General features: G+C 43.5%; 2 protein-coding genes across 3 annotated transcripts in view; both read right to left on the reverse strand.

The window, feature by feature from the left end:
• LOC141117702 (ribonuclease inhibitor-like) overlaps window positions 1-11,982 on the reverse strand; it is a 151,759-nt gene extending 139,777 nt beyond the window's left edge. For both annotated transcript variants that reach the window (XM_073610700.1, XM_073610701.1), the window contains exons 1-2: window positions 11,628-11,982; window positions 2,164-2,328 (exon numbers count right to left, since the gene is read on the reverse strand). In XM_073610700.1, the coding sequence (XP_073466801.1) occupies window positions 2,164-2,328; window positions 11,628-11,701 (239 nt within the window). In that variant the 5' untranslated portion in view covers window positions 11,702-11,982. The remainder of the gene's footprint in view (window positions 1-2,163; window positions 2,329-11,627) is intronic.
• LOC141117699 (NACHT, LRR and PYD domains-containing protein 3-like) overlaps window positions 1-18,554 on the reverse strand; it is a 2,363,088-nt gene that overhangs the window by 1,869,349 nt on the left and 475,185 nt on the right. The window lies entirely within an intron of this gene.

Consider the following 18,554-nt stretch of genomic DNA (forward strand, 5'->3'; position numbering starts at 1 on the left):
TCTTCCAACTTCGGGGGTCTCCTTCCGACTTCTCCCGGTGTTCGGCATCTTCTCCCGGTGTTCGGCCTCTTCTCCCGGGCCCCGCTGCTATCTTCTTCCAGCTCTATTGCCAGCGAGGGACCCGGTCTGCTGCCGCTGTCTCGCCGCCGCTGTCTTGTCGCCGCTGTCTTGTCGCCGCTGTCTCGCCGCTGTCTTGCCGCTGTCTCGCCGCTTCTTCTCTTCTTCTCTTCTTCCCCGATGTTGACACAACGCTCTCTCCGGCTCAAATGCTGTCTGCGAGCTGTGGAGCCATTTATATAGGCGGTGACCCCGCCCCCTTACGATGTCATGGTCCCAGCATGCGCAGGGACTCTGGCGTCATAAGGGGGCGTGACCCCAGAGTCCCTGCGCATGCTGGGACCATGACATCATAAGGGGGCGGGGTCACCGCCTATATAAATGGCTCCGCAGCTCGCACACAGCATTCGAGCCGGAGAGAGCATCATGTCAACATCAGGGAAAAAGAGAAGAAGTGGCGAGACAGCGGCAACAAGAAAGCGGCGGCAAGACAGCGGCGACAAGACAGCGGCAGAAGACCAGGCCCCTCGCTGGCAATAGAGCTGGAAGAAGATAGTGGCGGGGCCTGGGAGAAGAGGCTGAACACCGGGAGAAGAGGCCAAACACCGGGAGAAGTCGGAAGGAGACCCCCTGAAGTTGGAAGAAGATCCCGGAGCTGACTAATAAATTACTCTTAAAACCTGTGTACTGTTTTTTTTTTATATTGACACTTTTCCCTAGGTGAATGGGTAGGGGTACAATGTACCCCATACTCATTCACACAGGGTGGGGGGCCAAGATCTGGGGGCCCCCTTATCAAAGGGGGCTCCCGGATTCCGATAAGCCCCCCGCCCGCAGACCCCAACAACCAACGGCCAGGGTTGTCGGGAAGAGGCCCTTGTCCTCATCAACATGGGGACAAGGTGCTTTGAGGTGGGGGGGCCCCGCAGGGCGCCCCCCTCCCCCAAGGCACCCACCCCCCCATGTTGAGGGCATGCGGCCTGGTACGGCTCAGGAGGGGGGTGCTTGCTCGTCCCCACCCCCTTTCCTGGCCAGCCGGGCTGCGTGCTCGGATAAGGGTCTGGTATGGATTTGGGGGGACCCCCACGCCAATTTTTCGGCGTAGGGGGTTCCCCTTACAATCCATGCCAGACCTAAGGGCCTGGTATGCCCCTGGGGGGGAACCCATGCCAGTTTTTTCATTTAAAATTTGACACGGTGTTCCCGCCTCAGGATTCATACCAGACAGCTGTCAGCACTGCCTGTCACTCATCGCGGAAGGAAAACAAAGTTTTCCTTTCCTGATGAGTGAGCCATCTCGGCGCTGGCTCCTGCGATGGGGCTCGCAGGTGTCAAATCTCGCTGAGAAATGCGGCGAGATTGACACAATATCGCGGTCACCTACTGTAGAGGATGCCCACTTAAATACGAGCAGGTCTGGAACAGATGGTTGGAGGATGGTAAAACATGTACTTGAAATGTTGTCATGTTCATCTCTTATATTCTTCTCTTCTCTCCCCCCCAAGATGACTTAATCTACTCATGTATATATTACTGATTTGGCCATGTTGGCTTATGTTATTTTATGTACCAAGCATATATTTTCTCAATAAAGTTGGTTTTCTAATTAAAAAAGTTCATGTGTGTGTAAAGGCAGGCGTTCCAATAATTTTGGTAATATAGTGTAATAGTCCACTATTGGATATTTAGGCTCCATGCACACTGGCTTAATACATTGCTGCTACTACAGGGGTTATGTGTTCTGCCTGTAGAATCAGCTCCATGTTCTCCTATGTCTCCATACACATTGGGAGGATTACAGACATATTGTGAGCTCAATGTATAGAGGCAGCAAAAAAACCTTCTGGTTCGTGTTTCTGATTGGAGCTTTCTGGCAGAAAAAATGCAAAACTTCCCTAAACTCTTCTGAACTTTGTACAATAAAATCTCTATATGTAAGTTTTTTCTGCCAAGAGAACTGACATTTTTTAAGCCCAGTGTGCATGGAGCCTTATGGAGCTTAAAGATGGAATTTGATGACATTCTCATATTTCTATATTATTTATGTGGTTTAGATATGAAACTGTCCCAGAATATTATTGTCTCAGTCAGTCCTGTTATACTCACTGTAATTTCTCTATCCGGCTTGTTCTCAGAGCTTTCATCAGATCCCTCAAATGAGGACCCTCCAGATTGTTTATAGACAGGTCCAGTGTCCTCAGTGTCTGGTTATTTCTTATTCCAGATGCCAGGTGGGGGCAGGAACTGTCTGTCAGGTGATTATCATACAATCTGTAGAAGAAGAGAAGAATGTTACCAAAAGAAAATGAATTTCTCCCCCAGGAATGAATGTAAATATTCTCTACATGAATGGAACTAATTTTTTGTTTATTGGAATCATTAATATGAGATCACTTTATAAAACACGATCGATCATCTACACTATTGGAGGATTTTTCTTTTTGTGGACCCCAATTACTAAATGTGACATGAGAAGTGGATGAGGTGGTGTGATCCATTCATTATTCCTGTATGGAGATTGGACCATACACACTCACACTGACCTCTAGGCTTTCACCTCCAACCTTCTGCTAAGTCTTGGATTCAGTTGTGGAGATTCACTTTGATGGTCACAGAAGTCTCATGTTGTGGAAACTTCATTTACTAAAAGTGAAACCATTGTACTTTGGGATTTCCTTAGAACCTCATGGTGGAGGATTTGATCTTATGGTGTGGAGAAGATTTTATTATTACCGTTCTTTATTTGGAACTTTTTTGAAATGTTGTACTAATATTTCTGCGCTAATTTTATATCTGCTGATTATAAATTCTCTTCATTAGTTATCAGTGAAATCGTCTCCATACCATTGTTATATATACACTTATAGGGAGTTTTGTGATGAGGAGTCTCACTTTTATTGTTATATTGTCACATTTATATTGTGTGAATGTTATATACTAGTGCTGCAGTCTTCATATTATACTAGATGTGATCATTCCACTAATAGGGATCAGATATAACAATTATATTCACTACAAAAATACACTTTCATACATGTGAGGAAGGGCAGATCTCCTCCAATCTATTCACAGCTACTTCAATCTATATAACATATAATGTACAAAAATACATAAACATGAAGAGCAACAAAGTTATCTTATAAAATTACAAATATCAAGAGAAAGTTCATAAATGTGTAAAAGCAGATTTCCTACAAACCATTCACCACTACTTCCACCTCCAATCACCATACAGTGACTTGTGTAGTAAGACCCCTTTCACACTGCAGAGCCGCTAAAACAGCCCTAAATCGCTGGTCATTTTTGTGGTGCTTTAGTGATGATTTAGCTGCACTTTTCGTGCCCTAGTGGGCCGGTGACAACAGGACCTTAAAGTGGACCTCCACCCATATTTTAAAGTAATTTCCCTCCATAGCCGCTATGTGTGCTGATAAAGAATTGGCATATTTTTTGCTTAAACTCATGTTATATACTGTATAGTAGTTGGCACTTTAAATAAGGGCAACCAGGCTCTTGTTGCCATGGTTACCAAAGCTTCTGTTATACACAGGGGGGAGGTGGCTGGAGCATCTCAGCTCTGATTACAGAGCCCGGGGGAGGGGACAGACACACCATGTACTGATTTATAATAGAGGAATATGATGGGGCAGTTTTGATGGGGCAATATGACGGGGCAGTTTTGATGGGGCAATATGACGGGGCAGTTTTGATGAGGCAATATGACGGGGCAGTTTTGATGGGGCAATTCTGATGGGGCAGTTTTGATGGGGGCAATATGATGGGGCAGTTTTAAAGGTGGCAATATGATGGGGCAGTTTTGATTGGGGTAGTTTTGATGGGGCAATTCTGATGGGAGCAATTTTGATGGGGCAGTTTTGATGGGGGCAGTTTTGATGGGGCAGTTTTGATGGTGGCAATATGATGGGGCAGTTTTGATGGGGGCAGTTTTGATGGGGCAATTCTGATGGGGAAAATTTTGATGGGGCAGTTTTGATGGTGGCAATATGATGGGGCAGTTTAAAAGGGGGCAGTTTTGATGGGGCAATTCTGATGGTGGCAATATGATGGGGCAGTTTTGATGGGGGCAGTTTTGATGGGGCAATTCTGATGGGGAAAATTAATGATGGGGCAGTTTTGATGGTGGCAATATGATGGGGTAGTTTTGGTGGGGCAATTCTGATGGGGCATTTTTGATGTGGGTAATTCTGATGGGGCGGTTTTGATGGGGGCAGTTTTGATGGGGCAATATGATGGTGCAGTTTTGATGGTGGCAATATGATGGGGCAGTTTTGATGGGGCAAATCTGATGGGGGCAATTTGGATGGGGCAGTTTTGATGGGGCAGTTTTGATGGGGGCGGTTTTGATGGGGGCAATATGATGGGGCAGTTTTGATGGGGCAATTCTGAAGGTGGCAATATAATGGGGCAGTTTTAATGGGGGCAGTTTTGATGGGACAATTTTGATGGGGCAGTTTTGATGGGGGCAGTTTTGATGGGGCAATTCTGATGGAGGCAATTTTGATGGGGGAAGTTTTGATGGTGGCAATATGATGGGTCAGTTTAAAAGGGGGCAGTTTTGATGGGGCAATTCTGATGGTGGCAAAATGATGGGGCAGTTTTGATGGGGGCAGTTTTGATGGAGCAATTCTGATGGGGCAATTTTGATGGGGCAGTTTTGATGGTGGTAATATGATGGGGTAGTTTTGGTGGGGCAATTCTGAAGGGGCAGTTTTGATAGGGGCAATATGATGGGGCAGATTTGATGGGGGCAATTTTGATAGGGGCAATATGACGGGGCAGTTTTGATGGTGGCAATATGATGGAGCAGTTTTGATGGGGGAAGTTTTGATGTCGCAATTATAAAGGGGCAATTTTGATGGGGCAGTTTTGATGGGGGCAATATGATGGGACAGTTTTGATGGGGCATTTCTGATGGTGGCAATATCATTGGGGCAGTTTTGATGGGGGCAGTTCTGATGGTGGCAATATAATGGGGCAGTTTTGATGGGGCATGAGATGGGTGTTGTGATACGCTTTGCTGGGGGCAATGTGATGCAATTTGCGGGGGGGTGTTGTGATGCAATTTGTGGGGGGTGTTGTGATGCATTTTGCGGGGACTGATGTGATGCCATTTGCGGGGGGGCTATGTGATGCGATTTGTTGGGGGTGTTGTGATGCGATTTGCAGGGGGCTATGTGATGCCATTTGTGGGAGGTGTTGTGATGCGATAAATTGTAATTTATTTCCTTATTCCTGGAGGGAGGAGGGGAGGAGAGGTTTGCATAGCTAAGGGGCAGCAACTTCCTTTTGACACTGCCGTAGCTATGGAAACCTGACCTGAAACCTATCACACTGCTTGTGCTGCACTGAGCATGTGCGAGATCTGCAAGGATGAGATCCAGGAAGAAATACACTCTGGCTTCAGATGCCCACACTTAAGAAGGCCACGGCCTGCTGGAAGTTTATAAAATAACAAACTAATGCTACAAACTAACAAAACGGATCTTAGTTTGCAGACTAACTTTACTAGAATACATTAAGCTTGTGTATTACAGGGGTATTTTTATTTAAAAAGTATACATTCGGCCAGAACACCGCTTTAAAAAAAGAAAAAAAACAGTTTTGTGGTGCTTTCAAAGCGCTTGGAAGTGCTGCCAATTCATTTCAATGGGTAGGGGCATTTTGGGAGCGCTATTTATAATGTTCATAACCCGCTCCAAAGATACTGCTTGCAGGACTTTTTCTAACGTCCCACAAGCGCACCGCCCCAGTGTGAAAGCACGCATAAAAATAGTTTTCAGGCGCTATTTCTAGCGCTAAAATGTCTGAAAAGTACCTCAGTGTGAAAGGGGTCTAACAAAAATACCAGAGATTCATCCAGATGAATTAAATGAATGTTGATCAACTTCCACCTCCTTACAGCAACTTCAATCAACCTCCCCCACACCGGTGAGCAAACAGGTCACTTACCAAAAGGTTTGTCCCCACAAGCAAGGCCCAGACACGCTTGTTTATATCCTTCCAGCAGCGCCACTCTGCTCAATCCGGCTTCTGATGAGAACAGACTGTGCAACGGAATGTCAGATCTCCAGGTAGTATCTCCAATATCACCCGAGGTATCCAGACATGGCCGCAATCACATTACGTAGAAAAGAAAAAGCCTCCATATTGCATAATCCTTAAATATATATAGAATCACAGATTGTACACTTCCATCATATACACGAGTATACACAGAACTCAGAGCACACACCGCTCCGGACTGCAGCCATGTATAATGGAATCCAGGCAGTGACATGGAGGCTTTTACTTTTCTATGTAATGTGATTGCGCCCATTGTCTGGACACCTCGGGTGATATTGTATGTTTGCACATTATATGTTATACAGACTGAAGTAGCTGTGAATAGGTTGGAGGAGATCTGCCCGTCCTCACATGTATGAAAATGCATTACATTTTTATTATTGATCACTATTGGTGGAGTTATCACATCTACATTAGAAGTGTTGGTATTCGGACACATTGTAGGTTGCAGATTTCTCATTTGTCTCATCAGACATTTTATCACTAAGTGTAAGGCTCTATACATAGCATTATATTATACTATTTGTACTTCTATATCAGACTTCCTGCTGGCGGCTGGTTTTCATTCATTAGATTTGCACAAAGTTGTTCATGTTTTTTAGTGCAGATATTAAATGTTTTATATTTTTATATCCAGCTTTAGAGAACTGTCTGATATTGGTGATATATAGAGACAACCAGGAGATGAAATATATATCCATTATTATTAGGTCTATGTAGTTTAGACATACACTATATTATCAACAGTATTGGGACGCCTGCCTTTACAAGCACAGAAACTTAAATGGCATTTCAGTCTTAAGCCTCGTACACACGATCAGATTTTTGGACGCCTGTTCATCCATTTTTTTGTGGCATGCTAGTCTCATAACGAAAGTGAAGAGGTTACTCTCCATATGAAAATTCCCTTCCGACAGAATACAACTTAAGAAGTGATGTAATGTGTTGAATCCTTTTGTATGTATTCTTTCGTTTCTTAGCATGCGTAGTCTTGCTCTCACAATTTATTTTGGGTGAAAACTGTACTGATTAAACAAAAATCAGATGCTGAGTTCACGTACGATACAAATGTTATAGTCTGCACATCTAGCTTTTGTCGGATGAAAAATCGGAATTGGCTGTCAAAAGCACCATACTAACAATCATGTTGGATTAGAAGGCCTGGCTTGCAGTCTCCGCTCTAAATAATACCAAAGGTGTTCTATTGGGTTGAGGTCAGGACTCTGTGCAGGTCAGTCAAGTTCCTCCACTCCAAACTCGCTCATCTATGTCTTTATGGACCTTGCTTTGTGCACTGGCAAATCATTTGGTGGAGGGGGGATTATGGTGTGGGGGTTATGGAGTGGGGGGAGGGGGATTATGGTGTGGGGGTGTTTCTCAGGGGTTGGGCTTGGCCCCTTAGTTCCAGTGAAGGGAACTCTTAAGGCATCAGCATACCAAGACATTTTGGACAATTTCATGCTCCCAACTTTGTGGGAACAGTTTGGGGACAGCTCCTTCCCTTTTCCAACATGACTGTGCACCAGAGCATAAAGCAAGGTCCATAAAAACATGGATGAGCTAGTTCGTGTCTAGCCAGCGTGAGAGATGGCTGCCTTCTAGCTGAGCTCCTGCTTCAAACCACCACAAGCAATGCTACACAGCGACAGATGTGATCCCCACCACCACCTATGGCTTCCCCAGAAGACTCTGCACTTGGGGCTGACCGAAAACGGGGTCCACAGCACCAAAACCAATTAAGATTAACAGATTATTATCCCTCCACAGGCGGCCGAATGTCCCAAGATGGCGCTGGCGGCGGAGTACACACGCGGACGGAGAAAGAGGAAATTCTTCAGATTCCAGCAGCTCATCCTCGGTATGTACCGCAATTGACTGCACAAACAGGGGGGAAACTCACATCTCCCCCCCTGATAGCCCCACTACACGCAGCCCTACTAAGTTTAAAAAAGCTAAGGGAGACAGGCAGGAAGAAGAATCTGACATGGAGGACAGCACAGCAGAGATCTCTAACAAAACTCCTCTAGAACACTTCCATTCCTCCTCTCAGCCTGTAACCATGACAGATATGAAAGACATGCTAATCTCCCTAAGAGTCTCTTTACATATTGATATGCTGCAAATGCTAAAACCCATTAAAGCTAAAGTGCAAGATCTACAGCACAGAATGACATATACAGAGCATAAAATGGAGGATGCTTTCTCTGCCCACAATAATTTAGTGGAGGCATTTAAAGAGCAACAAAATGATATACAGAGAATGGCGGCAAAGTTAACAGACATGGAAGACCGCTCACGGAGCAATAATATTACATTCTGCGGGATACCAGAATCCATCCCAAATTCTGATCTGAGTGGCTTTATACGCCAAATGCTACGCACACTATTGCTTAGCACAACTGACATTGAACTAACGATCGACAGGGCACACAGACTGCCTAAACCAAACTTTCTCCCGGACACAGTACCAAGAGATGTATTCGCAAGAATACATTATTATCATCTAAAAGAAGATGCTATGCGTGCCATACGAAACAATCCTCAAATGAATGGACAATATGCAGGCATTGCTTTATTCACCGATCTCTCACAAGCTACTATACAACATAGGAAGAAACTCCTTACAATCACTAAAGCCTTGCGCAACCATAACATTACCTATCGATTGGGGACCCCATCAAAGCTCACGGTGACCTACCAGGGCAAAACATTCAACATATTCTCATTGGAATCCGGCCTTCACCTTCTTAAAGAATGGTATATTCTCCCTGCAGACAAACCGACGGATGGACGAGAACCAACTAAAATTCAGAAAGACTGGTCTTAATCTCCAAATCAGGAATGCATTAAGATAAATACCTCGTACAATGCGACCATTGCGGTACATGGAGCCTTAAAACTCATTAGAAACCCAGGAACATTTTCCTTAACGCCATGTTGGCGTGGAATGAGCGCCCTCAAATGTCAAGCAGCTTAGGCTGCCTTTGGATACCGGGGCAGGCTCCGGGCTCTTTTTTACATTTTGTTTGTTTTTTTCTTTTTCTTTTTTGTCACGTTGATAACCTCATCTTTTATACTCTTATGTTTTTATGTTCAAGCTGCTGTTTTTTGTACGTCACCTACACAAGGGCAATTGTGCATATGATACAGAGTTACCCGACTTATACATAGTTGACCACGACTTTCAATACCAGTAGGTGGCAGCATCTCCTTTCCACTACTCTTACTTTTTGTAAGTATGACTCTATTTCTATACCTGGTAAATCCTTGGACAGCACTGATTATCTTATTCATTTATCTCAATACAAAGCGTCTGTAGTTCACATTCTAATTTCTGATGACTATTAAGTTTGTTTCACTCAATGTTAAGGGACTAAATAGCCCTTTTAAACGTAAACTCATGTGGTCGGAAGCCCAAAAACTGAAGGGAGATGTATTATTATGTATACAGGAAACACATTTTTCAGCTACTAAAGCACCAAAATGTTCTCATTAACAATATCCATATATCTTTTTTGCCAGTGCTGACACAAAACATAATGGTGTTCTCATAGCAATCAAAAATTACATTTCATTTTCTTTACAAGATGTAATCAAAGATCCTCATGGACGTTATATAATATTAATATTTACCATAAATGATGTAATGTATACTATTGTAACAGTATATGCTCCTAACAGAGGACAAATCACCTTTTTGAGGACTCTTCTCAAAAAGGTTTAGTCCCTATGTAAGGGAAATCTCCTCTTGTTAGGTGACTTTAACTCGGTGATTGATTCCCACATTGACTGCTCGCCTCCTAAATTACATCACAAGTCTGTACTACATTCCACTATTCATAAAGAAGCTCTATATGATGTTTGGAGATATCATCACTCGGAGGAAAAGGACTTTACGTTCTTCTCCAACCCACATAGATCATATTCTAGAATTGATCTAATACTTACAGATTTATCTTCCTTATACAAAACAAAACTGTCAACTATCAAAACTATTTCATGGTCGGACCATGCGCCCATAACAATGGAACTAGAAGAACAACTTAACATAACCCCCACAATTCTTTGGCGTAACAATACACGTATTTTTAATCACAAAATTCACCGAGATAGAGTAAAATCACAGCTAGAGGAATTTTTTCATTTTAACACCACAGAAGATACTTCAGCTTCTACTAACTGGTGTGCCCACAAGGCCTTCATCAGAGGCCTATTGTTACAAATCGCTCCAAGGGAAAAAAAAACAAAAAACACAAAAGATGAATTCTTTGTTAACAAAAATATACCACTTAGAGACACAAAATAAAAAAGATGTATCCCAAATTTTAATAGAGGAACTTAAAGAGCGTAGGTTGGACTTAAACAAATATTAATTACTGACTATGAGAGGAATTTGCAGCACATAAAAGCATCATACTCTTCTGGGAATAAAGCAGGAAAGCTGTTGGCTATTTCTATATTTGTTCAAGGTTATCTATTTGTTCACTTTTTGACATACCCTTCAGTCAGATGTAGACTGTTTTCTACAAGGTCACCATATATGTACCTAAATAAGACTGTCATCTTCTAAAGCATGTTTATGTATGAGAAGGGTAACATCCCTATTTCTTGACTCTGTCTTGGTCTGTATATAATATGACCTTTATTTCTATGACCTTGTACATGTTTAAAACCATTAAAAATTGAAAATTAAAAAAAAAACATGGATGAGCGAGTTTGGGGTGGAGGAACTTGACTGGCCTGCACAGGGTCCTGACCTCAACCCAATGGGACACCTTTGGGATGAATTAGAGCAGAGACTGTGAGTCAGGCCTTCTCATCCAACATCAGTGCCTGACCTCACAAATGTGCTTCTGGAAGAATGGTCAAACATTCCCATAGACACACTCCTAAACATTGTGGACAGCATTCGCAGAAGAAATGAAGCTGTTATAGCTGAAAAGGGTGGGCCAACTCAATGTTGAACCCTACGGACTAAGACTGGGATGTCATTAAAGTTCATGTGTGTGTAAAGGCAGGTGTCCCAATACTTTTGGTAATGTAGTGTAATAGTCCAGTATTGGATATTTAGGCTCCATGCACACTGGCTTAATACATTGTTGCTACTACAGGAGTTTTGTATTCTGCCTGTAGAAGCAGCTCCATGTTCTCCTATGTCTCCATACACATTGGGACGATTACAGACATATTTTGAGCTCAATGTTTAGAGGCAGGAAAAAACCTTCTGGTTCGTGTTTCTGATTGGAGCTTTCTGGCAGAAAAATGCAAAACTCTCCTAAACTCGTCTAAACTTTGTCCAATAAAATCTCTATATGAATTTTTTTTCTGCCAAGGGAACTGACATTTTTTAAGCCCAGTGTGCATGGAGCCTTATGGAGTCTAAAGATGAAATTTGATGACATTCTCATATTTCTATATTATTGATGTGGTTTAGATATAAAACTGTACCAGAATATTATTATCTCAGTCAGTCCTGTTATACTCACTGTAATTCCTCTATCTGGCTTGTTGTCAGAGCTTCCATCAGATCCCTGAAATGAGGACCCTCCAGATTGTTCATAGACAGGTCCAGTGTCCTCAGTGTCTGGTTATTTCTTATTCCAGATGCCAGGTGGGGGCAGGAACTGTCTGTCAGGTGATTAGAGGACAATCTGTAGAAGAAGAGAAGAATGTTACCAGAAGAAAATGAATTTCTTCCCCAGGTATGAATGTAACTATTCTCTACATGAATGGAACTAATTTCTCTTTATTGGAATCATTAATATGAGATCACTTTATAAAAGACGATCGATCATCTACACTATTGGAGGATTTCTCTTTTTGTGGACCCCAATTACTAAATGTGACATGAGAAGTGGATGAGGTAGTGTGATCCATTCATTATTCCTGTATGGGGATTGGACCATACACACTCACACTGACCTCTAGGCTTTCACCTCCAACCTTCTGCTAAGTCTTGGATTCAGTTGTGGGGATTCACTTTGAAGGTCACAGAAGTCTCACTCATGTTGTGGAAACTTCATTGACTAAAAGTGACACCATTGTACTTTGGGATTTCCTTAGAACCTCATGGTGGAGGATTTGATCTTATGGTGTGTAGAAGATTTTATTATTACCGTTCTTTATTTGGAACTTTTTTGAAAATTTGTACTAATATTGCTGCACTAATTTTATATCTGCTGATTATAAATTCTCTTCATTAGTTATCAGTGAAATAGTCTCCATACCATTGTTATATATACACTTATAGGAAGTTTTGTGATGAGGAGTCCCACTTTTATTGTTATATTGTCACATTTATATTGTGTGAATGTTATATACTAGTGCTGCAGTCTTCCATATTATACTAGATGTGATAATCCCACCAATAGGGATCAGATATAACAATTATATTCACTACAAAAATACACTTTCATACATGAGAGGAAGGGCAGATCTCCTCCAATCTATTCACAGATACTTCAATCTATATAACATATAATGTACAAAAATACATAAATATGAAGAGCAACAAAGTTATCTTATAAAATTACAAACATCAAGAGAAAGTTCATACATGTGTAAAAGTGGATTTCCTACAACCCATTCACCACTACTTCCATCTCCAATCACCATACAGTGACTTGTGTAGTAAGACCCCTTTCACACTGCAGAGCCGATAAAACAGCCCTAAATCGCTGGTAATTTTAGTGGTGTTTTAGCTGCACTTTTCGTGCCCTAGTGGGCCGGTGACAACGGGACCTTAAAGTGGAGCTCCGCCCATATTTTAAAGTAATTTCCCTCCAAATCCGCTGTGCTGATAAATAATTGGCATATTTTTCCCTTAAACTCACTGTTATATACTGTATAGTAGTTGGCACTTTAAATAAGGTCAACCAGGCTTTTGTTACCATGGTTACCAAAGCTTATTATACGCAGTGATGGGTGGTGGTTGGAGGTAGCTGGAGCATCCCAGCTCTGATTACAGAGTCCGGGGGAGGGGACAGACACACCATGTACTAATCTTACCAAGTCCGAAGCTTTGGGCATAGGACTACATTCCCGGCTACTTACATCCCTTAGAGAAAGCTTCAACTTCAAATGGACAACTAAGGCACTGAAATATTTGGGTACTCACATCCCCTCCAAAATGTCCCAGGTATTTGCGTTAAATTTCCCCCATTATTAACTGCGATCCGGTCCTTATTAACCAAATGGCAGACAGGTCTACACTCATGGTTCGGTAGATGCAATATTCTCAAGATGTGTATCCTCCCCAAATTTTTATATTTACTACAAGCTCTACCGATCCAGATCCCCTCATCATATTTTGCCCAGACTAATACATTATTCTTTGACTTCATTTGGGCCAATAAAAAGCCCAGACTTTCCAGATGACTACTTACCCTACCTAAACTTTACGGTGGTCTGGCAGTACCAGACCTCCGAAAATATTACTACGCAACTCATCTGGTCAGACTTATAGACTGGAATCGACATCGTTCTACTAAACTTTGGATTAGATTGGAACAATCTCAATGTGACATACCCCTGAACAGAGCACCATGGTGCTATGACTTACTTCCAAGTTACATGAAAAAACATCCCCTTATAGGTATGTAATGGAAATGTGTACGTTCTGTATATAATTGTATTGTATTTTGTATGTATTGCACACGGCCCTCACTGTGCAACATCACTAATAATGTTTTCAGTAAATGTTTACATTCTTTCGAGTCCTGATTAGAATAAGCCTGCCTATGTAACACCCGTTACGATAAACCTACAATTGTAATATTAATGTGATACCTACGTAATCATGTGCATAAAAACCTTCAATTGCGTCATAATAAAGCAGAACAGTAATTTGGAAAGATGCTGAGCGTATCTTTTGTGTCTGTTCCCTACTGCAGTAGTTATTATTAATTTGGAACCACTAATCAATATGAGGATAGGAGTTGCCTATCATCAATTTAATCAAGTCAGCATGGCGAGCCAGCCAGGAGGGGATTCCACGTGACCCTGAGTATCCGAAACGAGGAGCTTGAGACGATCCGGGAATTTCTGATAATCAGCCGGCTGAGGTAAGCCTTTTGCTTACATTTGAGTTATCAGACTTCCTTGATCGGTAAGGCATTTTCGGGACAAAGGGTACCTATTTTACTCCCCTTAATCGAACTGTATTGATTGGTGGTTATATGTTATGTTGTCCCTGTCTATTGTCTATTGGAGTGTTATAGATAAGAAAGGGAAGAATAGTGCTGTTCACAGGTATATGTAGTAAATCTGCTAGATAAAGTAGTTTAGAGGCAAGAGGGTATAGGCACACGTAGAGAAGAGAGAAGACTGGCCAGTCATTATGGGCATTGAATTAAGTAAGGGAATGAAGGGTAAGAGACCCTCAAAAATGCCCAGCGCAAGAGGAGCGCTATATATGAACCAAAGGTGCGGTTCCGCCTATACTGAGCCCCTAGATTAATGGTTAAAGTGGACAGGGATCCACAATGGGTAACTGGGTTACCAAGGTCCACAGGGACTAGGGATGAGCTTCGTGTTCGAGTCGAACCCATGTTCGACTCGAACATCGGCTGTTCGATCGTTTGTCGAATTGCGAACAATATGGGCCGTTCGCACCAAATTCGTGTGGCGCGTCACGGCCCATAATTCACTGCGGCATCGCAGTGCATTGCTTGCTGATGATTGGCCAAGCATGCACTATGACCCGCATGCTTGGCCAATCACAGCGCCGCCTTAACAGAGAGCCGTAATTGGCCAAAGCCAAGGAGGCTTTGGCCAATTATGGCTCAGGAGATTTAGTACACGCCCCACACTATATAAGGCTGCCTGCACGGCGGCCCTGTGCAGTGTATTCCGGTGTGCTGAGAAATAGAGAGAGAGAGAGAGACAGTGTCATTTCATTTGAGTTAGCTAGATTAGGCAGGACAGTCAGTCAGTTAGCTGCACTTAAAGTGTATTGTGTATATATATATGCATCCCAGGTGTTGCATATATATATATATATATATATATATATACACTGTATTCAGGTGTTGCATATATATATATATATATATACACTGTATTCAGTTTAGCTAGATCCGTTCCTGTTATCTTCTAGACTATTTACATTTAGTGCAGTGCGTCCTGCTCACAGTGTTCAGCTAGATCCGTTCCTGTTATATTCCTACTGACAGGCAGGCTTGTCTTGTTACAGTATTTTGAAGAAAATTACTGGTGTTTTTTTGATCCTATTAGTACCACAGTCAGGCAGCTAGACTATTTACATTTAGTGCAGTGCGTCCTGCTCACAGTGTTCAGCTAGATCTGTTCCTGTTATCTTCTTACTGACAGGCAGGCTTGTCTTGTTACAGTATTTAGAAGAAAATTACTGGTGTTCTTTTGATCCTATTAGTACCACAGTCAGGCAGCTAAACTATTTACATTTAGTGCAGAGCGTCCTGCTCACAGTGTTCTGCTAAACCTACAAGTTAGTGGGGTGCGTCCTGCTCACAGTGTTCAGCTAGATCCATTTCTGTTATCTTCTTACTGACAGGCAGGCTTGTCTTGTTACAGTAAATACAGCTACCTGAAGAAAATTGCTTGTGTTCTTTTGATCCTATTAGTACCACAGTCAGGCAGCTAGACTATTTACAGTTAGTGCAGTGCATCCTGCTCACAGTGTTCAGCTAAACCTACAAGTTAGTGGGGTGCGTCCACCTCACAGTGTTCAGCTAAACCTACAAGCTAGTGGGATGCGTCCTGCTCACAGTGTTCAGCTAGATCCGTTTCTGTTATCTTCTTACTGACAGGCAGGCTTGTCTTGTTACAGTAAATACAGCTACCTGTAGAAAATTGCTGGTGTTCTTTTGGTCGTATTAGTACCACAGTCAGGCAGCTAGACTATTTACAGTTAGTGCAGTGCGTCCTGCTCACAGTGTTCTGCTAAACCTACAAGTTAGTGGGGTGCGTCCTGCTCACAGTGTTCAGCTAAACCTACAAGTTAGTGGGGTGCGTTCACCTCACAGTGTTCAGCTAAACTACAAGCTAGTGGGGTGCGTCCTGCTCACAGTGTTCAGGTAGATCCATTTCTGTTATCTTCTTACTGACAGGCAAGCTTGTCTTGTTACAGTAAATACAGCTACCTGAAGAAAATTGCTGGTGTTCTTTTGATCCTATTAGTACCACAGTCAGGCAGCTAGACTATTTACAGTTAGTGCAGTGCGTCCTGCTCACAGTGTTCAGCTAAACCTACAAGTTAGTGGGGTGCGTCCTGCTCACAGTGTTCAGCTAAACCTACAAGTTAGTGGGGTGCGTTCACCTCACAGTGTTCAGCTAAACCTACAAGCTAGGGGGTGCGTCCTGCTCACAGTGTTCAGCTAGATCCATTTCTGTTATCTTCTTACTGACAGGCAGGCTTGTCTTGTTACAGTAAATACAGCTACCTGAAGAAAATTGCTGGTGTTCTTTTGATCCTATTAGTACCACAGTCAGGCAGCTAGACTATTTACAGTTAGTGCAGTGCGTCCTGCTCACAGTGTTCTGCTAAACCTACAAGTTAGTGGGGTGCGTCCTGCTCACAGTGTTCAGCTAAACCTACAAGTTAGTGGGGTGCGTCCACCTCACAGTGTTCAGCTAAACCTACAAGCTAGTGGGGTGCATCCTGCTCACAGTGTTCAGCTAGATCCGTTTCTGTTATCTTCTTACTGACAGGCAGGCTTGTCTTGTTACAGTAAATACAGCTACCTGAAGAAAATTGCTGGTGTTCTTTTGATCCTATTAGTACCACAGTCAGGCAGCTAGACTATTTACAGTAAGTGCAGTGCGTCCTGCTCACAGTGTTCAGCTAAGCCTACAAGTTAGTGGGGTGCGTCCACCTCACAGTGTTCAGCTAAAGCTACCTGTAGAAGGTTGGTGGTGTTCTCATACTAAAGGCAGGCAGTTGATTTTGCTAGCTGCAGTATCAGTACATATATATATATATATATATATATATATATATATATATATATATATATATCCCAGCTTAGTGCAGCTACAGGCCATTAGCATGTCTGGAAGGCCAAGAAGAAGAGGCAGACAGTCACAAGCCAATAAGAGAGGGCAAGCAGGCTCTGTGTCTAGTGCTGGTCGTGGAGACGGTGCATCCTCATCAGCACGTGGCCATGGGACACGCTTGGCCTTTTTTTCGGCAGCTGGCCATGTTGAGCCGCAACATGCGGAAGACTTGGTCGAGTGGATGACCAAGCCATCCTCATCCTCCTCATCCTCTCTCACCCATTCCCAGGGTACTTTGTCTGGCAAAGCAGCGGCCTCTTCCCTTGGCTCAATGTCATCAGTGACTCCTTCCCTAGCCCCACCATGTCCTCCTGAGGAGTCCCTCGAACTGTTTGACCACAGTGTTGGGTACATGCTCCAGGAGGATGCCCAGCGTTTGGAAGGCTCTGATGATGATACTGAGCTCGATGAAGGCAGTAACATGAGCACGGACAGAGGGGGTGCCCAAGAAGGACAGCAATCTGGCAGTCATGCTCCCCCTGCTGCAGCATACTGCCAGGTTTGCTCCAGTGATGAGGAGGGAGGGGATGATGAGGTCACTGACTCAACGTGGGTGCCTGATAGGAGAGAGGAGGAGGCGGCACATCACCAACGAGGCAGGATGCCCTCCAGGGGCTAGCCTAAGGGCAGCACATTGACTGCATCACACCCCAAAGCTCCACATGTGCAGGGCGCTGCAGTCTCTGCGCGTTATTCAAAAAGTTCTTTGGTGTGGGCCTTTTTTGAGACGAGTGCATCAGATCGCACCGCTGCTATTTGCAACATATGTCTCAAGCGTATCTCGCGTGGCCAAAACATCTCCCGCTTGGGTACCATATGCTTGACCAGACATATATTGACCTGCCATGCAGTTCGTTGGCAACACCAAAGAACAAAGAGGACCTCTCCTTGCTCCTCATCAGCTGAGATTTCCAACCCCACTAGACCTTCAGTCCTCTCTGAGACCTGCACTGAGAGGAATGAAGGTGTAGAATTAGGTGTGTCACAGCCAAGTACTTGTGGGCAATCTGATTTTGGTACACCGACGTCAATTTGTACCAGGCAAATTTCCCTGCCCCAGCTGCTGCACCGCCGAAAGAAGTTTGTTCCCAGCCATCCACATGCCCAGCGGTTAAATGCTAGCTTGGCAAAATTGCTAGCACTTCAACTGCTGCCTTTTCAGTTGGTAGACTCTGCCCCCTTCCGTTTGTTTGTGGAATGTGCGGTTCCTCAGTGGCAGGTACCCAAACGCCACTTTTTCTCACGGAAGGCGATTCCGGCTCTCTACCAGCATGTGGAAGGCAATGTCCATGCCTCGCTGGACAGGGCGGTCAGCGGTAAGGTGCATATTACCGCTGACTCATGGTCCAGCAGGCATGGACAGGGACATTACCTAAGTT

This window comes from Aquarana catesbeiana, linkage group LG13 (genome assembly GCF_042186555.1).
Source record: "Aquarana catesbeiana isolate 2022-GZ linkage group LG13, ASM4218655v1, whole genome shotgun sequence".
In the NCBI taxonomy this organism is placed as follows: domain Eukaryota; kingdom Metazoa; phylum Chordata; class Amphibia; order Anura; family Ranidae; genus Aquarana; species Aquarana catesbeiana.